Below are 22,686 nucleotides of genomic sequence, written 5' to 3'. Positions count from 1 at the left end.
GAGCTGCACTCCAGAGCAGATGACCCCAAGAGCCAGATGATAAGGAACATGTACCACTCCTCCTGAAGTTATTTTTAAAATGCTACAAAAAAACACAGCTTTTTTTAAAAATTCTGCAGCACAAGAGACTCATTTTTCCTCACCAAAGCAGTCACCAACATAAAATGTTACTCAATTTGCTATTCTGAGACTAGAAAAATAGTCTTTTGAGAGAAGTGGCTCTTTTTTCCATCCAAACTCACAGCTCTTGCCTGACGCTCCTTCAGCAGCGTGTGAGATATTTTACCAATTAAGAAAGAAAGTGTTATTTCCCTCCATTAAGTTCAGATTCCAGAGCCTGCTCTTTAACACCAACAAGCCATTGGGCCACAAGCTTTGTTCTGCTGTTGCAAAACCAGATAAAGAACCTATGAAGTCTGTTTTCCCACTGACTATCCATACATTCTCAGCCCCTCTGCAGATACCTGTAGGCTATGGGCATACCCAAGGCAACTGGGGACTTCTCAGTCCTTAGGACAGACAGCTGGCTTTGCTCCCAAGAACTAAACCACCCCAGTCAGGTTTTACCTTGGGAGCTCCCAGGAAAGGGCATCCCCACTTGCTGCTGTGGGGTTTGAACCACCACGTGCTGCCTGCCACCACCAGGCACAAGTGGGCTCCTGCCCCCTCTCTGAGTGTCAGTTCTGCAGCATCAGCAGTGTAAGAAACAAGAACTGGCTCCAAGGGGCAGGATCCATCACCTGGGGCTCTGAAACCTTTTCTGAGCATGGCAATAGTTCAGGGGACTGTTGTGATGCCCTGAGAAATGCAGCATTTCAGGATACACTGAAGCCTTCTGGAACCTGGACACCACAGCAAGCAATGCTCAAAGGCAGCGAGGTGTGTGTCAGAACACATCTGGAATCAGACAATTCCACATATGAGATGGACCAGCTGAGGAACTCCCTGTTTCCACACACCAACCAGCCCCAGGGTAAAGGAGCAGGAAGCTCCAGCTGCCCAAGTGCCAGAGGCCTGTGACAAAGCCATGTACCAGGATACTCCCACAGCTCCCATACAAACATGTAGCTTCTGAAGCCCCAGCACGGCGTCTCTGCAAACTGCTCCTACACTTGAGCACACTCCCTCCAGCCCAGGAGTCGGGATTTGGCAAGGTTTTAAGGACAAAAAAACTAGAACACAATCTATGGCTTTGCCTTGGACTAATTGACTGGACTTCCTGAAGAGAAGGAGCAGTAAAAGGGCACCTCTGTTCAAGCCTGTCACAAAGCCAGCAGTGGTGTTTACAGAAAACTTCAGACAGAGCCCAGGGGTATCCAGCCAAAAAAGCCTAGAGCTGCACAGTGCTGAGGGGAGGGGAGGCTAGTCCCCATGCACCAGAGTGGGACTCTGGGGTGCAGCCCCGTGGCAACACTTAGGAAGAGGCAAATACCTCCTGCTCTCCCTGCTGCCAGTCCCTGTTTCTAATGACATGCTCACAGTTTGGAGAACAAACAGGGGAGTGATGACTGGCAGCAATCCTGTGTCCTCTGAAGAGGGGAAAACTAGGGAGGGGATATGAAGTGCTCTGACTTGCTCTTCCTGCTGCATGCTACACGCTTCCTCAGGAGCAGGATAAAAGAAAAACCCTTTGCTTCAGCCAGTGTTTGTAAAGGAATGCACATCACTCTGCCCAGGTGTGGAATTTTGTAGCTCATTTCACAGAAGAACAGGACAAGTGGCCTTAAGACAACAGTTCTGGAGGAGGACTACCTTCTCAGGGCAGCACCTGACGTGCTGCAGGGCGACTCACTCCTAACCAAAGGCACTGGCACAGATCAGCCCTGATGCCCATGTCTAGCTTCACATTTCCCTCTGTAAAACCTCAATCTCAACAGCAAGGCTCAAAAACATTCTACACAGTTATCATTCCATGGGGTTTTGCACTGAATTAACATTTAGCCACTGCCACGAGCATGGGGGAAGCAGTAAATTCACAGGAACTAGCAGGAGAGGTTAATTCCCTAACACACACACACCTGGAAAGCAGGTACTGCAGCTATCTCATCTGCTGTACCACTGTGGTAGATCTTCAATCAGATTAGAAAACCTGTGATCAGGCACTATATGCAGTACAAAACATGGTTAGGGAAGAAATCCTGCTTGTGAAGGGGCAAAAAAAAAGAGAGAAATCCTGCTTGTGAATAGAGGAGGCTGTCTGGAGTGGAAGTCTGGAGCTAAGGGCGACAGGCACGTCACGCTGTCCTACAGGCTCGCTGCAGTGGTGGGAGTCCCTCACACTACGTATCTGCCCTGGCTCTGAAGGTCACCCCAGGCCTATCACAGTGTATGGTGCTGTGCCTGAACATGTATTAAAATGTTCCATACTAATGAAGCAGAGAATTAGTGCTTTGCAATTTGGGGTTGGGGGGGAAGGTTAAAGAGGGAGAAAAAAAAAAAATAAAAAGGTAAAACTGAGGGAGGATTTTGTTTGCTAAGCAGGAAAGTCTCCATTAATAATTTTCCCAGCAGGCCTTCAGTAGTTTTACTGCAAACAACCACAGCCTTTGTTTCTCAGATCCTCTTACATGTGAGGCTCGATCAAAGCCCTCACATCAGCAGCTCAGGGAGGTGGGGAGGGGGAAAGGAAAGTGTGAAGTAGTGCTGCTTTACCAAGCTGTCCTCAGAGCTCTGTGCAGGAGTGCAGCAGGCTGACCATGCTGCACACTCACCCAGCTCCAGTATCTTCCCTCAACAGCTCTTCTCATTGAAGAAGTGAGAGAGAAAGTAGCTGCAGTGAAAGAGGTTCCCTTTAACCCAGGGAACAAGCTGATCTGCACTGTTCCATGCTGCGGCTTTAGTGAAATCCTGTGATTAATTCTGGGGTTTCACAAAGGAGCAATGTGGAGGTGGAAGAGAAGAGGCTGGATCTGCAGCTTCTGAGCAGCTTCCAGCTACAGTTCAGCAACACCCTCCAGAGCCTGTACCCTGCGCCCCACCACCGACTGACCGCCAGCACGCGGGACCGAGCGAAGAGGGGGACACAGTGGCACTAGACAAGCACCAGGGAGACACAAGAGTTCCTCTCTTCACCTAAAGAAGCAGTAGTTGACATGGGTTAGGGAGAAGGTACCAGAGAGCAGCGCTGTGGTTTCCAGCAGCAAGCTGGGAACATTCCCCCTTCAGCTTTTTTCCAGGGGAATTTTTGGCCTTTTCAACTTTCATGTAAAAACTTGAAAGATTATACAAACCTCAAAAAATTCTCTTGATTAAGGAGGTGAGAGGGAAGGCACCCCTTCTCCAAGTAAGTGTTTGAGGATTTCTCCTTGGCTGCTAAGGGTTTGTGTTGGGTAAAGAAACCCTCCTAACAAACCAGCATTCTTTTCCACATGATCAGAGCTAACCGGCCCCCCTGCAGGCAAAGTGACCAATCAAATCAGCTTCAGATAAAAACCAGCCCCCCCCCAGCACTATAAACACAGGAGTGAGACACACAAACCCATTTTTTACAGGTTTTTTTTCTTTTTTTTAAAAAAAAAAAAGTCTTTACCAACACTTGTGGGAAGTTTCTTGCCAGTGCTGGGACCAACACACAAGACCAGCCCAGTCCCTCTCCTGGAAACCAGCTCTTCCCCTTCTCCTGCACACAAACCCTTCCTTCCAAGGCTGGTAAGTACAAACCCCTATCTTTTTCTTATTGTAGAATTAGAAATTGATCTAGCATTCTTTTTCCAAAGAAATCAAGGTTGGTTTCAGGGCTCAGGGGTTTATTTCTAAAGCTTGCTAAACTGAGTATCACCAGAAAGGGAAGCCCTTTCTGATTTAGCCCTTCAAGGAGAAGAAAATGCTTTTCTCAGATAACCACTGCCCTAACAGCAAAACCAAAGGCATCATGCCATGTTTTTCCAGAAAGTTTGAGAGATAAACAGTGCTGGAAAGACTCTGCAATGCCCTGCAGACAGGGAGTATTTGCAAGCCTCCTGCTAAGGTAGCTGGGTACAACCCAACCTGAGTGCTGGGAGAAAATCCCCCTCATCTTCCTGATGCTTTCATCCCAACTGGGCATCTAACTGCAGATCTGGCACAGAGTAAGAGTGAGCTTCACCTCCTCAAGCTCTAACCATCTGTAATTATCTCCCATGCCTTCAATCCTTCTCAAGCAATGCATTCTCTTTGTTTATGGACACACTGTGAGCCACCACAAACTGCCCAGGAAACCACAAAGTGGGAACTCCAGAGTCCTAGAAAACCCAGTTGTTCCAGACACACCATCAGGGGTTGTATCACACAGGGCAGGGAGGCTTTCAAAGCCACACATTTCACCAGAAAACCCCAAGGGATGGCAGCTGACTCCTATCACTACAGCCTCAGAGCAAATAAAACCCTCCCTCTGAACTCTAAATTTCCTCCTCCAGTAGCAATACTTCATTTTGCAGTTCAGTTTCTCTGGGAGGATTTAATAGGTACCAGCATATTTAAAAGCCAAGCCCTGGTAAAGCTTTTCTGCCAGAGTAGTTGGCTCACTTTGTAATCATCAATTAGGGTTCATATGGACCCTCACAGCATTGTCAGCAATGCTGTGCTATATGAAAATGCATTATACAGAAACTGGAACACTACAGATGCCCCCCCCAAATCAAGTACACAGGCAGCCTTGCTTTCTGTACGATAAACCACCCCAAACACACACCCCCATTTCACCAAAATTTGAGGGAGACTGGGTTTTTTCCTCTTGGAAGTGTTGTAAACCATCACAGGTGGTCAGAAGTCTGAACTCCTGTGTGCTCACCTTTGTGTTTCTTGCTTTGAAAAACGGGACTTGGGCTCAACAAATTAAAATTCCCAGCTTGACTACTTACTGATGTACATAACGAGCCCTGAGAACAGGTATCTTAATTCCACAGGCTGCTCAGAAGCAGCAGCTCTGTCACACACTCCTCCTGCTCACCTCAATGAGGTACAAGCTACAAGGTCAGCCATAGTGGGACACTTAACATTTCAAACTGCAGCAAAAGAGTAATTGCTTTGGGTGAAAGCTAACTGAATTACTCCCTATATTTCTAAGACTTTAATGTAAGTTATATGGTTCAGTCATGTCATTGATACTAAAAAAACTCTACATATCCTGCTATGAATGGCAGAACATCTCCAGGATTGCCATTCAATGTAAAAATAACACTAGTCAGACTTTTCTAGCATAAAAGGGCCTTTTCAAGAGAATGATCAGCTTAGGTTGTTCTTGCTGCAAAGTGTGGAAGCAGCAGCAGGGCTGGGTGATGGCACTACAAAGCTGATGCTAAACTCTCAAACTACAACAAGACTATGCAGACCTAGGTGAAGGGAAGAGGAAATGGACACATTCCCAGGGGACATGGCAGCACCTCCTGGCTTCTAATAAACCTTCACATTGTGCTGCAGCTGTGAGCAGGTTTTGCAGTTGCTCCCAGCAAGCAGCAGGTCCTCTCAGCTGCTCTGCTGTGTTCATGCAGCAGCACCCTGCAGACTGCCCCAGATCCCACCCAAGGGCAGCCACAGACTCTGTTAAGAGCAGGAGTTGGGCAGCACAGCACAAACCTCCCCTGAACGCAGCTCCACGTGCAGGTGTTCAGGCTCCTGAAATGCTGCAGGTGCATCAGTGCACCAAGCTGAACACAGGCTGGAAGTGTCACACTAAGTGCCTTCACCTGAGCAGGTGAACAGCACTGAACATCGAGATCCTGCTTCAAATGAACCTCCCTGCACACCCATCAGAGCTTTAACAGCTCGGCTGCTGGCAAGGGAAAGGCTGGGCAAGAGCAAAGCAACACACAATCACAGGGGCTGGAAGGGACCTCCAGAACCCATGGGGTCCAACCCCCTGCCAAAGCAGCTCCCTGGGGCAGAGCACACAGGCCGGTGTCCAGACGGGGCTGGAATCTCTCCAGAGAAGGAGACTCCACACCCCCTGGGCAGCCTGTCCCAGGGCTCCTTCACCCTCACTGGGTACAAGATCTTCCCCATGTTGGTGCAGAACTTCCTATGCTCCAACTTGCAGCCATTGCCCCTTGTCCTGTCCCCACAGACACTGACCATGGTGGCAGGAAGCAGCAGGTACCCAAAGGCAGCTCCAACTCAAGGCAGGCCAGGGTGGGAAAGCAGCATGCTGGCCCATGAATCTCAGACATGCACACACTATCTGCAGGGTTAGGCAAGGGTTTATTGCACACAAATCATTAGCAGAACAGGGTAGTTTAGAACCTGTCCAGCTACTAGGGAAAAGCAAACTGGGCCTTTCATTTAAAAAGGCAGCACTCACCTCAGCTTGTCACAGAAAGGCATGTAGAAGATGCCAGAAGGAGGGACAGTGATGGCAGAGAGATTAGAAAAGCTAACATGCACACTGGGGCTGGAGATAATTCTCAACGACTGGAAACAGGAAGGATTAGCCACACTGAATGCATGATAAAAGACTGGTAACTGCCAGAATAGGTTTAGAGAAGTCATTTCTGACAGTTCCTGTCTTTCCAGTCAGGGGCTGGGGGGTGGAGGGTGAAGGATACCCCAAAGCTACAACAGTTTCCAAGTCAGGAACTAGGAAAAGCAAAACCAAAGCAAAGAGATGACATCAGACAAACCTGGATTAGAAGCACAGTTTGTATTCAGCAGTGAGACAAGACTTCAACCAACATGCATATGACTCCTTGTCAAGTCAAAGCTGGATGTCTTGCCTAAAACACATTGTTTAAAACTGGGATTGACACAGGGACATCAGGGACCATGTTGGGGACCAGATGGGATGGTCCAAGCCAGACTTTGCCCTGTCATTAGTCTATCATCCCAAGGCAAGGTGGTATTCATGGGTTTATCATGGTGGGTAAGGAAAGGAGCAGACAGAAAGCAGTGATCCCTTTCAAATTCAAAATCACACCTACTCTTAAATTGACTCTGCTTTTGAGAGCAGATGGGACCGATCCTCCAGCCTGAGTAAACTACTTCTCACAGGGCAGTTCTTCCACAGCTTATTGAAAACCAGCTACACTGCTCTCAGAGCCTATTTGCAGCATTTTACCCATCTTTCCCAGCCCAAAATATTGAGAATTAACAGCTCAAAGCCTTCAATAGCTTTAAACCCCACCCCCCCCAACCCAGAAACACATTTGGAACTCAAGCTTACACACTTCCAGTGCCATCACTGCCATCAAATTAGGTACCCAGTATTTTAAATAGTCCTAGAGAAGGAAAATCAGGTCTGCAGCAACTGAGATCACAGCATCAACCTGGTTAATCTCAACAAATCCCCCTGCTAGAAGTCTCAAGGAGCTGAGGCACAGGACTGTTTTGAAAGATGCTGCTGGGGGCTAGTGGAGGTTCTTCATCACAAGTTACCTTACAAACTTCTCTGTAACAGATCCTTCCCCACAGAAAAGATTCCAAACAATCTGGCAGTCAACACTGACTACATTTTTTCAGAGCTTTAAATCAACATTAAGTGATTCCTCCCCATCCTCAAAAGCTCTGTAACCACCAAAATCAAGACTCCACAATAAGCATTATGCTCAGAGTAAGGTCTGTGGTGCCCAAGCAGGGCACCTTGCCATTGCCACGTGCAAGATCTCAAGCACAGCCAAGAAAAATACACATTAAAGACACGTTTTCCTCTCCATGTATGTAACACCACGGGAACAGCTTGTCACCCGTCAGTCGCTATCAGATGCGCTCTCACAGCATCCCTTTGGTTTTACAAACCCAAATGACTTGGAGGTTATGAAGCAGATGCTGCCCTCAAAGTACCATAAGGATTTACAAACATGCTCGTTTGGGGGTTGTATTTTGTTGTTGGTTTGGGTTTTTCCCCACAGTTTACACCCAAAGGTGTGCTTGGGAGTATGGCTTATTCTAAGATGATAAACCCAAAGTGTTTGTCCACAGCCTATTTTCCCCCCCATCATCCTTCCTATTCAGAGACACCCCTTTTCAAGCTCCCTCAAGGCACCCCAAAGAGCCCTTTTCAACCTTAGCACAAGGACTCTGCTTTACAGATAAGTCACTAGTCAGCAGGTTCCTGGAGCATTTAGAATTGTACTCAGGTTATGGGAAATTCCCCAACTCTGCAGCAAGACTGAAAACTGGCATTTAGAGAGTGCTACAGCAGAGCAAAGAGCAGCTCAGCTGAAGGCAGGGGTCACACTGTGGGCTATGATCAGAATCCTCCAAGAAGTCACTGGTACTACTGACTAGGAGCATCTGAGTAAGCCCACTATTCTTTAGCACTGTGAAGGGCTGCAAACTGTCCTTCTAGGAGATGTGAATTGTAAAACAAAAACAAGGGAATAACCACCAAATTCCACTCAGGTCATCATCTACTCTACCTCCTTTGACTACAGCACGGAGCTGGGTGGTTTGGGGAACCTACAGAAGGAAGAAAAGGGAAAGTTTATCCAGACATTTGCTGAGATGTTGAGCCTCACACTTCAGCATGCATTAAGCACAAGAGAATGTTCTGTAACTGCTCTAAAATTTGGTATCACCGTGAAGTCAGTCATAAAACTGCTGGTTTACAGGATCAGAGTTTTGCCTTTGACAAATGCATTCTGAAGCTCAGGACCCTTAGATCTAATGCACTTCAAGGTACAGCTCAGACTGGCATTCTTTGGGGCAATCCAGTTCCTGTAGCCTGTTTGCATGCTTGTATTACACACTGAAACAGCCACCATTCAGAGAAAGGCAACACTGATAGAAAACTAATAAACCTGACCCAATACACCATGTACAACTAGGATTTGCAGCATCTAGATGTGTTTAAATCTCCTGATTAAACCCTCTCCAAAAGGCTGTAAACATTATGAAGTCTCTATTTCACATGAACCTGTATTTCATTTTAATCCACCCAGGTGAATTTAAACACACAGTATTTATTAAATGTATGGATTTGAGTGGCCAGTGCCTTTTCAAAAGCATCTCTGAAAGTTTAAAAGTGAAGGGAGGAACCTAACCCAGCATCACCCCTACAAGCAGCCGTTCTGCTTCCTGCATTGGCAATTGCCCCTTCTTCTCCTGACCCCAGCCACATGTTGTCCTGCTTTCTTATGTGATTACTGAAAACATAAAATACAATACACTGCTTAGGCAGAGGAGACTTCAAGTGATGTGACAATGTATCTTCATGTTTTCAGCACTGCTCTTCTGCCCTCTTTTTACCTGATCCTTACATAAACAGACTCGGCCTCCCAGAAGCAGCTCTGCCCTGAATACTCTAATTCTGCTTAACTGGGCATGGTGGGTGCAAACAGCAGTGATTTCCTGAGCTAGGAAAAGTCTGGAAGGGCTACTAGGAAAACTACAGAATTCCCTTAAATGCATAAAGCTGTTAGAGAAGCAACATAATAAACTCTAATTCCATACTACTGGTTAACAGTATTCATAATGCCATCGGTGAGCTATTCTACTCTGCTAAAAAGAAGTCATAAAGTCAGACAAAATTCAGTTTCTTTTCAGACACCCTGTGCCTGATATCCCATCCCACTCAGCCCTAAAGAATTAAAGCACATGACTCAAACGTAAATTTAGGCAGGTAAAGTCTGAGAGTTCTATTTAAACAACTAAGCAAGGAAAGTTTGAGAAGTACTCAGATTTTTCAACTTAATCTTTTCTAGCAAAGCATTACCACAAACAGTGGTAAATTCCTCTCCAGGCTCCTGACTTAATCTTCTCTGGATTGCAATGTATAAGCCCTCCTTTGTTGGCTGCAGTATTTCAACCCCTGCTGATGTGTCAAGAACTGTGAACGTTAGGGAAAATACAGATCTGCTGTGTTGTAGCCCATTCTTTCCTCCTTTTTTTTCTCCCCTTTTCTAGAAGATGACAACAGATATGCTGGAGAGCAACAACACCAAATCTAGTGCTCCCCTCCTGACCCAAAGATACCTGAGGCTGGTGACCAAGGATGGCCACAGCACGTTCCAGCTGGATGGTGCCCAAGGCAAAGGTCTGGCATACCTGCGAGACGCGTGGGGAATGCTGATGGAGATGCGCTGGAGGTGGATGATGCTGGTCTTCTCCGCTTCCTTTGTCATTCACTGGCTGGTCTTTGCAGTGCTTTGGTATTTACTGGCTGAGATGAATGGGGACCTGGAGCTGGACCACGATGCTCCCCCTGACAACCACACTATATGTGTCAAGTACATCACCAGTTTCACAGCTGCGTTCTCCTTCTCTCTGGAGACGCAGCTCACCATCGGATACGGCACCATGTTCCCCAGCGGGGACTGTCCCAGCGCGATCGCGCTGCTCGCCATACAGATGGTCCTGGGGCTCATGCTGGAAGCCTTCATCACAGGTAACCCTTCATATTTAATTGTGAAATACAACTGGGGTAGCAATCAGATTTAAGAAACAGAGCTAGAAATAACCAGTGGTCATAGCGATACCTGGAAGAGCAATTACATCTGGCACTACAAGGATGGTGCCGTTTCAGCTGTGTTAGAAGTTCAACACCTTTTGTTGACAAGACATAAAGAAGGTGGTAGTGAGCTCTGAAATCTGAGTTCCACTAGTCACTGGATGATACTTTTGGCAGACCCACACCTGCCAGTCTCAATCTGTTCTTTCTTCTACCATTATCTCTCCAAGTTTTTATCATGGAATTACAATACTTACAACAAATCTGTTTTCTATTTTAAGGTTCACCTTTGTCTACCTGAAGTACTTTTGTTACCTGTCACTCAGTGTTTAAGTGTTACTCAGAACCCAGTGTAATGAAAACTTTTATGTCACAGCTATTTTGAGCTATTTTAAATTACCTGAAGTAATTTACAGGTTTAAAGCACATCAAAACACTTGGAAAATACACAGGGGGCAAGCTAGCAATGGCTCTGCTTCCCTACAGTCCACACTCCAAACATTCAGTAGGCACAGGAAAAGCAGCATTTGGGAAAGCTGTACTTTCCTTTCAACAAAAAGGGGTCAGCGTGATGCCAGCCTGGCAGTTTCCAGCCATGAAGGCTGAGGCTAGAAAGACCACATCCACCCACGCCTGCTGCTGTTCCTTGGGCCCGCTCCAGAGCTCAGCAGCTCTGGGGATCAAACCCAGCACAGGGCTCGTGTTCAGCTTGTCCTTCTCTGTGGTGCAGGTGCTTTCGTGGCCAAGATCGCGCGGCCGAAGAACCGGGCGTTCTCCATCCGCTTCACGCGCTCCGCCGTGGTGACGCACAGCGAGGGGAAGCCCCACCTCACCTTCCAGGTGGCCAACACGCGCTCCAGCCCGCTGACCAGCGTCCACATCTCTGCCCTGCTCTACCAAGAGCAGGAGAACGGGCAGCTGCACCAAACCAGTGTTGACTTCCACCTAGACAGCGTCACCTCGGATGAGTGTCCTTTCTTCATCTTCCCCCTGACCTACTACCACTCCATCAGCCCGTCCAGCCCCCTGGCCGCTCTCCTCCAAAGGGAGACCGCTCACCACTTCGAGCTGGTCATCTTTCTGTCGGCGGTGCAGGAGGGCACAGGAGAAACATGTCAGAGGAGAACGTCCTACCTCCCCTCAGAGATCCTGCTGTACCACCGCTTCGCCCCCGTGCTGGCCCGCAACGCCAAGGGCCAGTATCAGATCAAGATGGAGAACTTTGACAAGACTATTCCTGAGCTCCCAGCTGCTGCCGACCCCAAGAGCCCAACAAGGACTGACAAGGAGATCCGCATCAACGGGCAGCATGCCGACACCTTCCAGCTCTGCGAGCCTGGCCTCACAGGATAGAGAGAGCAGACTCTGAACTTTGGGCTTTTGTTTTAATTATTATCACACCAAACTTTCAGGTTCCCTTTACAACCTTCCTTCCCTGCCTGCCCTGCCATCTTCTAGTGATCTCTCTCTTGTTCTCCTATCCTTTTGATTACAACTGGACACATTGAGTACAGAGATCCAGTGTTCTGTAAACTGAGGAGAGGCTGGATGAACCACCCAGGACGAAGTCAGGTACAGGAATCCCAGTCCTAAACTCTTGGAAATCAAAAGAGCTACCTGCTGAATTCACCAGACTACCATTAAAGCTGCACCCACTCTGAAAGAAGTGACCTTCAAAATTCCCAAGGCTGAGCAAAGTTGGGGTTAACCAGCTCGTGACAAAACAGACACCACCACAGAACACCTCAGCTAAATATGGGCTTGTTCAGCAAAGGTGTTACTACTGCTGGGATAAGCAACTCTGTTCTGTTCTCTTCACTCTCTGGGGATACAGAGCTCTGTCAGTCTGCAGCTGGCTGAATTCCCTGGTACAAAGCACTGCCAGTCTCCCATGGCAGTGAAAGAACTCCTGCTGTGCTTATGAAGCCAACCTGGAAATACTAACTGCAGTCCTTCCTTCTGCCAGGGAAGGAGAACATCTCATTCCACAACAGCCCTATGAAGACACTACCAAAACAACCTTGCTGGATATGACAAATGCTGCAGTGGGAGTTTCTCATATTTGGAAACACCCAATAAATTATTCAGCTGTGGGAAACAGACTATTCTACATGAAACCATGGGCTTTTTTTAAAGAGGACCATACATTCCACATGTTCTCACCTTTGCCCTGCTTGTCTCAAGTAGACCTGACCCAGAAGGACATGCTAGATACATGAGAAGTAGAACTGCATCCATTTATATTTTATTCTTTAGGATCAATATTTGCCTGTACACACAGCACAAATATTTAGAGACACTTGAATCAATTTTAAAATAAAAGATTTAAACAAACCATCCATGAGACTTCTGTATTTGAGTGCCTCATAAACTTACTGCAATTAAGCTGCTGCTCTGAAGTTCTTCAATTAAGCAGCTCAAGGATAAACAGGATGATGGATAATCATTCCAAGGAAAGCAGTGCCTATTGTGTGTTTGTACAAGTATCACAGTAAGAGTTACCTTGCAAAGGTAACTTTTTCCCACAAACCAAGAAGCCATAAATAGCAACTCTGACTGACAACAGCCTAACAGGCTACCAAAGATGCTTCCTTCCACTGAGCAGTCAGCAGCAGGAAGAACAGTCTCAAACCATCTGATCAGACCCTGTTTAACTGAATTCTTCTCAACCCCCTAGGCTGTTCACTGAGGTTGTTCACAAATCCACAGAGGTTAGCAAAAAGCTTCTTTGGTTTAGGCAGCAGCCCCACAGCAGCGTTTCACACAGGGAAGGAAAAGGAGTAAGGCCCATGGTTATGTTGTGATTCAGCTCTCCTTCCAAAACCACTCCTGTGTGCTGCCTCCCTACACTGCAGGCCTTGGGCAGACTGGGGTTTAGAACAGACCCTCACAGAGTTTATTTTCAAATTTAACTTTCTGAAAAAGCATTCATCAATATTGTGGAGCCTGGAGAGCAAATTACATTGCCTTCATCCCTGCTGCTCTTAAGCTGCTGACCCATACACAGCCTAGAGACAGATCCCTTCCCTTACCCTCCTATCAGTACCAAGCAGTTTTAAGTATTTCTTCCAAGTGTTATTTCCATGTTCTCTACCAATGTCAGACACTGAGTGCTACACATTAAGAACCAGGGCAAGAGCAGTACAACAGATTCCTGTGTCAAGTCTGAAATCATAATTTAGGAGAAAGTACTGGTTTTTGTGTGAGGTATTGTTTCTCTTGTCTAAAAACATGCTACAGGCTGAAACCCATCTGTTCTAAACATTCAGCTGCATAATCCCAACAGGACAGAGTTATAACCTCACCTTTTAGAGCCAAAGCTACAAGAAGTTACTTCCAATTTCAAGTAACAGCTAATGAATGTGAGAGATGCAGAGTTTGGTGTCTACATGACATCACAGCTTCACAGCTGTCCTGTCCTGTAAGATCACTTTCTGTCTAGAGATTTGGTTTAAAAGGCAGCACAGCAGCAAGCAGAAAGAAAAATATATGTTGTGCATCCAGTAAATGCAACCCTCAGATATTCTTTAGGAATATAAAGCTGAAGACTCCCACCAAGGCAAATCAGACAAACACAACTGTGTAGTTACTGCAGGACAGCTGAAGGGGTACACACAACACCCCTACTGCTTTTACAGCTCCAAAGAACTGGTGAACCATGTCCACCTGATAGTTCTAGAAACAGGCCATGGCCCAAACTGGAATGCAAGCCTAGAAACACTGACAGGCAACACAACTGCACTCTACCCTTTGACTAACACTGCAAGAGCAAGCTGGTGATGGACCTTCTTTGGGTGCACTTCTTGCTAGTGAGGTTGAGGAGAAACACAAGCCAGGCAGAGTAAGGGAAAGTAACTCAGAAATCCAACATCCTCTTTAAAGTCACTTTAACACCCCTTTCATAGTCAAATCTTTTTAACCTAACCAAAAATACAAGTTAACAGAACTCAATCAGGTTCCACAACTGACTGACTAAATGTCTGGTTCAATCTACATTACAGTTATTTACTACCAGGGTATAATTGCTGGGAACTAGTGAAATCCCCTCAGTTACTAAGCTGGTATTAGTCAAGAGCCTACACAGAAAATGATTAAGCAGCTTTTGTGCAGTTCTAAAAGCCAGCCATGATCAAGAAAACAGCTTGCTCATTTTCTCTGCTAATGGCCTCAGCCTTCCAGAAGGGATTTGGGTTCTCAATGAAGCCTGTCAGAGGTGCCACAGGCTGCAACAAGGAACCTGCAAGTCCTCTGTGCATCTTCAGTCTGCATGCTGACACCAGGAGCAGATACTGTCTGTGTTGGGAATGAGTCAAAGGTGAACTTGCAAACTGTTGGGAGCACATTACAGTTTTAAGAACAGCATTTGATCATCTCTGAGCAGTAATTCTTTGCTGAAGGTTCAATCTCATGCCAGTCAGTGGAGGGGTTCCTGCATTGTCATCCATTATGGATGCCCACAAGAGTTGAATTTTTGATCTCTTATTAATTCTGCAACGTCATCACCCAGAACAAAGACTGTGCAAAAAGCTGGCAGCTCAGTAAATTATGTAATCTGGGGCTAATTGAAGGCCCTATGAAAGAACAGTGAAAAACTGAAGCACAATGAAATTAAGAGATTAAATCCTAAACTCGAGAGTTTAAGCAGGGTAACAGAAAGCAATACACACACACCTGCTAAAGCACACTGGTCTGAATCCAAAAGTGCAGGACAATCCACTCAATCTTTCTGCTTCCACTGTTCTGTGTAGTATGTCAGTACTTCATATTGACCTAGGACAGCTTCTGGCATATCTGTATCCCCACCTCACACTAAGTACTTTGTCACTGGAAAGCCTTCATGTAGCAATAATTATCTGTTCATTAATCAAGGCTTGAGTCAAAAGAGACCAACACCTTCTGTTACCATTTTGTGCTCTCCCCCCTCATTTCTCTTTGAAGGTAAAGGGGAGAGAAGTGGTCCTCTCACATGTTGGGACATTAACCTCTAACACAGCAATACCCAAACTTGTAAATCACTCTTGTTAAAAGTGTTTTTCATATTAAAACTTCAGAGAGCTTGCAGGTCTCCTGCCTCTATCATACTGCGCTACAGAGCATTCAGCCAACAAAGATCAAACTAGAAGAGAAATAGAAGAAGAGACTCCAGAAAGCTTCCTGATTTGAGGATAATATCCTGATATTCCCTCAGGATAAAGCACATGGGACCCCATCTTCCCTAGGAAATGGCACACAGAAGAAGGGTTCCACAGCCCTGGTCACCAGCAGCTGCCACCAACCCCACCCTCTCTGTCCTGGCTGAAGACAGACACAGAAGCCTGAGGTTTCACTACTGGCTTAAGATGGACAATCTCAGACCTCAAGCTGATTTTAGAAGTAGTCCTTTGTTAAGGAAAAATAATGAGGAAAACGAGCTGCATCTTAGTTGTGTGTTAACTTTCAATTTAAAAAGCACCCTAAAAATATGAAGTTCAGTTCCTCCATGGAGGGAGGATCAGGAGGCCTTTGAGAGCAAATAGGGCAATTTAAGGCTCTGAAGCCATGTGCCACCATTCACATCTACAAAATTCCCACAATGGCACTTCACACTACTGTAGCAAAAACCCCAACTACAAAACCAACCCAAAACCAAACCAAACTTACCCCAAAAATCCCGACATTGACAGCTAAGCAGAGAGTAAAATACATTCCTGCCAAGTTTAAATCCCAATTGCATCTCTCCAGGCTTGTCTGTCTTGAAATTGTATTTTCTGAACTATGCTTTATCAGTATGTTCACCAAGAAGGATATTTACCCAAGACTCCTTCAACAAAGCCCAAAAGAAAGATCTTCTGGGTCCTTTTTAGGACAAGACTTGTTGTCAGCAAGGTTTTACTAGTACAAAACCTCTCACTAAGCCCAGCTGTGATACAGCCACATGGAAACATGCCACAGAGAAAGAGCAAGGCCATGGCAGAGAAGGGTCAATGCATGATCCCACACAGCAGAAAAGTCAGTGCACTTTTACTGTATCACCAGTTGATGGGGGAGAACTTCCCTGAAGGTACTCAGATTTTAGCACAGTGGGTGTGTTCCATCTCCAAGGTGACAACCTACCCCAATTCAAGTTCAGCTGAACAGGCAGACGTACTGGTTAACAGGTAAGGATCCAGTTTTCTGCCTGAATGTGGCCAGTGTGAAGCATGTAAGAAACCCAACAGGAGAGTAATGGCAGAGGGGGCCCAGGTGATACCCTGAATGAACAGAAGATTTATGAGACAACCTAAGGTAGTCAGACAAGACAGTAAATCCATCAGCATGGGAACCTCAGACCATTGCTGTTGGGATCTGCCTCACACTAACAAGCATTCAAAAAAAATTAGCAGTGCACATGGCCCAAAGTCCTACAAACCAAACCAGCCTTTGGCAGGGACGTTGAAATGCTGCCCTGAGAGGGCCAATTGCCACAGCACCCCTGGGAATGGGTACAGACTCCTTCCCCAGAGGTACAGGAATGGAGTTTCACCACATCTTCATTGAACCTACTCAACAGCACCTACTCACTGCAGATTTTCCTTAGCTAAGACATGAATAGTGAAAAAGAACAGCAAGAAAAACACCCCATTGAGAACATATTTAGGTGACCTGGCACAGGTATTGTGTATCAGTAACATACCTGGAACAGGAAAAGAAAGGTTTATGTGCATATCAGTCCCTTCCCCAGAACACCCCCTGCTCCTCCCTCCCATTGCCTGCCCAGACAGTAACAAAGCCATACCTGGATCTTTTCGCCCTGGTTTTTCAAAGCGTCTGTCTCCCCTAGAAAGGCAGAATACAAGTTTCAAAGAAGGTTTTGGAACTGCTCCACTCACTTTAGGTAGGGATTTTTGGGGGATTTTTAAAGTTGGTAGGGTTTTTTTAAAAAAAAAAAAAAAATCAGAGCTTGGTGGGTATTATCTTTAAAGGTCCAAGTGACAACTGAAATGTTCAGGAACACTGATACACACACAGCCTTTGGCAACAAGGTATGTTTTGAAACATGACTCTGAGTACTGTCATCGGTGCTGAGACTAAAATTGAAGCAAATCCTTTTGCAATCCACATTTTCACCTATCATTTCCACTGCAATTGTCATAATTTATATTCTCTTAGAGTAGTTCCTTCTTCCCAGGAACTTTGGCAAAGAAATTCTTTGCAAAAAAATGCTCTTATTTGCTCCTGAGTTTCTAGAGATGTCACTGTGTTGACTCCATCTCAGAAATTCAGACGCTCCAGTCACAGATACACCCATCACCTTTCCTAAAGTGCTTTTATGAAGTCAAAAAGGCACAAATGGAAGCTGAGCACACATATGTAAAGAATTTGAAGGGCTAGAGTTCTGTTACCTTTCCTCCCAACTCTGTGATCTGTGCATTTCCCTGCCCCCTCCTCGCCCAAATCCACCCTCCACTTCATCAAAACTTCTTTGGTAGAAACCGCTTTCTCCTCGGCCTCTGCCTGAAAAGACAAAAAACACAAGTGTTTGTAAAAATGATCAGCAAAATAGAAAGAATCAGGTAGGTTTCCCCTCTCCTGGTGTCCCTGGGAACTAATCTGGCAGTCTTAAACCCCAGAGAAACGATCTGGGGCAAAGGGAAGAAAAGAACAAAGACTGAAGAAAGAGTCTTAGGTAGGAATTCTTATCAAGGACCACAAGATCAGACAGAACAGGCAAACAGTCCTGAAATCAATCCTATGCAGAAAGACACAGAACACACATACTTACCACACAGGGATGCATTGTTCACACCACATCCCCTGGGCACACATGTGCTTTACACCCACAACAAGCAGATTGCATTTAGCAGTGGGATCCAGCGGAACGGTTCTGCACTGCAGATGTGCTCAGAACTGCTGCTGTCAAAGTTCATGAAGGAGAAGGAAGATTCACCACTGTTAAGTTCTAGTGACTCCCAACAGCCAGGGAGAAAAGAAGGATCACAGGATGGGCACAGGGACAGCAGCAGGAAGAACCCCAACAGCTACAGAATACAACTTTTCCTCCACACTTTTTAAAATATCTTCTCTGTAGGAGGCTCCCAACTATCACATCTCCAGCCAAAGAGTTACAGGCACATCCTCCAGTAAAGTATCACAAAGCACATCTTCAGTGTTTGGGTAGGTGTGGGATGTTGGGTTAAAAAAAAAAAACCCACCCCAACCCAAACAAAACACCACAACAGAAAACACACCACCCACACACACCCCCAGACCTTCCCCATCGCTGCCAGCACTGGGCAGATTCATGGCTGGGGTGAAGTTTCCAGCCTGACAGAAGATAAACACTGCTTCATAAAGTGCTCCAGAAGAAATGGAAGGGGTTTTTATCAGCTAACTTAACATTTCAAGGGTCTTGGGGAAAGAAGATGAATAAGTGAAAGATGTCAATCAGCTGGTTGCTGGGATAATGCTTTTCCTACACATACATGCAGTCTCTATAGTCAAGTCCAAGAACCTAAAAAGCACCTGATAAAGGAATTCCTGGCTGTGGAACTATTACAAAACTCAATCAGTTCCTATTTGCCTCTTCCTGGCTTCAAGAATGTGGAGGAGTAAGACAGAATGGCCAAACTCAACAGGAAATAAACACCCTGAGAATGGACTCCAACTCCTGCAGTCTTCTGAAGTAATGGCAACAAGCCTCATACATCTAAAACCTACAGACCTCTGGATGCATCAAGGAATTGTACCACATGTCAGTGTCTTATGAAAAGAGGCTCCAAAAAAGCAACCAGCTGAAAACCCACCAAGGCAGTTACAGCAGTTTCCCTAGTGGTCTGTACTGGGCTATATGAGAAGAACAAACTTAACATCTGTATGGGTTCTCCTTCTGCCTCAAAAGTGGGATTTAAACACTCCAGGGACAAACCTGGCCTGTTCCTAGCACCAGCAAAGCAGCTCAGGGGCAAATCTCCCAGTCAGATGCAGACTTCATTACCACAGAGTTTTGAGGATCCTTCAGTTCAGGCAGGGAAAAGATAAATACCACTGAGATCTTAAACACAGAGACCACACCTGGCTCAGGACTGAGCTGCAATGTCTGGAAGCTGATCATGTATGTGATGTTTCTTCCCCTTTGTATTCTTACACAGCCCTTACTCCCTTGCCAAGGGGTTGTCTTTTGGCTGTTGCTAGAGATAGAGGTTTGAGTTAAACAAGCCCCTGGCCGATGCAGCTGTAGCTGTTCTCACACCAGCTCAGATGGAGACAGAGGAGTCGACTGACCACTCAAGGCAAGAGAGGAGAGATTATTATCCCAACTACAACTAGAAACATGGACACCTTGACTGTAACAAGCTTCATAGCACAAGGCTGACCACATTCACAAGTGCAAAGTAAGTTACAAAGACAAGACATGCTGAAGAGGTGATACAGCATCACAAGTAGCACAGTGTGTAGCCAGTTCAGGCAATATGGGTCCCCCAAGGTCCTGGAAAAGAACTCCAAGCTGCTGTTCTTCACAAATAAAGCCCAAGAAAGTTGAAGCATCTCATGCAGTGGTGGTGTTTGCCTAGTTCCTTCCACTACACAAAAGCTCTACTCCTTCCTTTCACAGGAGATAAAGCAAAAGCAGTTCACAAGAGAAAGCCCCAGGCAGGCAGTCAAACCAGAACAAAGGCATTGACCCATCTCCTGACTGAGGCAGCAGAGGTGGAGTTACACACACTTTTACAACTGGCTGTCCTCTTCTTGTTTCTCTACAGTGAGTGACACAAGGCCTGTAGGGCTCCCCTTGCAATGTGAGCAAGCATGAGTGCACACTGATTGGTGATAGCAGACACAGCCAGCAGTGCCAGAAGGCCAGAGATATGGGAGATTGCATCAGTGAATAAAGCAAATGTCCCATGTAAGGGGACAACCAGAAGCAAGAGTTGTTTTAAGAGCAGCTTTAAAAGCATGTGAAACAGCTGCCTGAGAAACCTCTCTCCTCTTACCCCCCTCTGTGCCACGGTTCATCAGTATTTCAGTTATGCTTCATCACCAAAACGGTCTGAATTAAGAGATAACCTTGCAAAAGCTCCAAACAAACGACCCCAGCGATTCAATTCCAGGCTGCCTGTGGTGCCCCAGGAGTCAGCCCCCAGCCATACCAATACCACAGGGACAGGACCCAGTCAAGCTGCCCCCCTGACCCCAGCTGAGGCACCCACCCAGCTGCAGCAGCACCACAGGCACATTTGGCAGCACCCAGCAGAAGCCAAGCAGAGCACTGGGAGAAGCACGCTGCACTAAACAGATCCCACCAAGCTACAGCAGCTGGTTAAGGCAGAGTATGCTCTACAAAGTCAGTTACTCTGCTAGTGTTGCTAAGATGAGTCTGCCTCAAAGCACAGCCAGCACCCAGCCAGCACCCACAGCAGAACAGACCAAAGATGCTCCCAGAGAGAAGGCCACACACATGGACACTGCTCCTCCTTCTGGTTTTGCACTTCTTGGCTTTTTGTGCAGCTAACATCTCCAGACTGACATGCTGGGTTTAAAGAGTGTGCCACCTCTGGAAACACATCTGGCACACAAGGAGCAGACTTTCTAAATGCAAATGTTGCACAAAGTATTGAATGCTAAGTTGGAGATGTCAATAAACCCTTCACTTGAGAACTGAATGGAGCAGCCGACTATCGTTTTAGTTTAGTAATTCCTTAAAAACCTAAGAATGAGGAACTCAATCCACTGAATATTCTAATTAAACAGCCTGAAAACTCAGTCTAAGTAAAAAATACAAGACACAAGCAAGAGGGCAAGCAACAGCACACACTGTCCCTCTAATTGTCATTACAAAAGTCCCCAACACAGGGCAACAAATTCTTGAAATGCCAGCATGACAGCAGTTCAGGATCTATGATCATAGCCATAATGCTGTGTGGGAAGAGCAGGGTGACCACAGTTCTTCAACTACTGGTGTTTGGGTAGGAGAACTTTCTGCTGTGGCACCATTTACACACCCCCCCACCAACAAGGAAGACAGATCACAAAGAGGAAAAAGGGTGGGAGGGGAATGAGATCTAATGGGAAGCATTACCCTTCCTAAGGGTCTTAACCAAAAAGGAGAACAGCTACAAAACAAGGTGTCTGTGTAAGCTTACAGCCCCTTCCAGGGACTATTTAAATCTCTCCTGTCTGAGGCTCTTATTCCTGAATGTTGACATTCCAGTCCTGCCAGCACAAAGCACAGGGCTTAACCACACACCACAGGGAGCTCCCAGGAAAACAAGTCAATTAGAAAAAAGGTCACGTGCAAGTAGTTGGTTTCTTTAGAGAACTTCAGAACTCAGGCAAAAGGGCTGGATGTCTGTGTCCACACCAGGCACACAGTGTCAGCCATGGCAGCTGCAGGTGGTTTATCAGTAACAAACAGCATTACTTCACTGCCATCACAAGCATTTCAAACAAAAATCAGAGCAACTTTGACAGCAGCTAAACCTCAATGTTGTCAGGAAGCCTTGGGGTGACTACTGAGAAAATCCTTCCTGAGTGCCATGCTGCAGTTCTGAATACCAGCAGGGGAAGTCACAGAGTTGTAACAATGCCCTTCCTTTACTGGCTCCTCCCTTTGCCAGTCTGCCACCCGTTCCCTCACACCCTCCTAAACACTGGAAAACAATTTGGTGCCTCAGTGAGGAATCTTCATTAACAAATCTAATCATAGATGCAAATTCTTCCCTGAAGATACTGTTGTGCAAGTCACTTCAAGACAAGCATCTCGTTTTGCTAAAGCTGAAGCTGATATTGGATCACTGATGGAAAGCTTGTGAAAACCCCAGATAACCTTTTGACCCCAGGCAATCTCCCAATGCAAGAAAGAAAAATGTTCTCCCACTGTTAAGTAAAGCTGGTCCTTCAGTGAACAGACTGAATTCCAAGTCCTTTTCACTGCAGCTTGAAAAGCAGAGCTGCATTTAAAGCTCACTACTCACCAACATGTGTGTTTCCAAAGTGGCACCAGTGCTACACTGAGCTTTTCATGAATACCAGAGAGTAAATCCTTAATTACTAGAACATCATATGGATAATTAGGGAAAAAGAGTACAATTTTGTCCTGGCAGAAGCCCACACTTGCTTGCTGAGATACAGAATCCTTGGGAAGCCTCATTGTGCTGAAGACCAGAGACTAATTGCTCACAGAAAGAAAAGGGGAGGGAAGAGTGGAAGCAGCAACCAGGATCAGTGACCGAGGGAAACTCGGTGATTTACAACTTCAAACTGGATCCAGAATGAAAAATGAATGGGGGAAGGTGGAGAAATGTGCCCTTTAGAGCTCAGCAGAAGATAAGAATGACAGAGTAGCCTAACAAGCACAGCAGGCAATGATTCAT

At 46.1% G+C, this 22,686-nt stretch overlaps 2 protein-coding genes across 2 annotated transcripts in view; one reads left to right on the top strand and one right to left on the bottom strand.

Annotated features, from left to right (window-relative positions):
* GIGYF2 (GRB10 interacting GYF protein 2) overlaps nt 1–22,686 on the bottom strand; it is a gene marked incomplete at its 5' end in the record, with an annotated part of 73,932 nt that overhangs the window by 28,666 nt on the left and 22,580 nt on the right. Inside the window, 2 exons of the mRNA XM_084267173.1 lie at nt 17,112–17,152; nt 17,719–17,830. Of these exons, the coding sequence (XP_084123299.1) occupies nt 17,112–17,152; nt 17,719–17,830 (153 nt within the window). The remainder of the gene's footprint in view (nt 1–17,111; nt 17,153–17,718; nt 17,831–22,686) is intronic.
* Nucleotides 9,817–11,710, top strand: KCNJ13 (potassium inwardly rectifying channel subfamily J member 13; the record flags this gene model as incomplete). Its single annotated transcript, XM_084267158.1, has 2 exons — nt 9,817–10,294; nt 11,088–11,710. The coding sequence occupies 2 exons, from the start codon at nt 9,817–9,819 to the stop codon at nt 11,708–11,710; spliced, it is 1,101 nt and encodes a 366-aa protein (XP_084123284.1).

Source organism: Gallinula chloropus (assembly GCF_964237585.1).
Source record: "Gallinula chloropus genome assembly, chromosome: 8".
NCBI lineage: Eukaryota > Metazoa > Chordata > Aves > Gruiformes > Rallidae > Gallinula > Gallinula chloropus.
The sequence above is the reverse complement of the archived record's forward strand: the minus strand, read 5'-3'. Positions and strand labels throughout refer to the sequence as shown.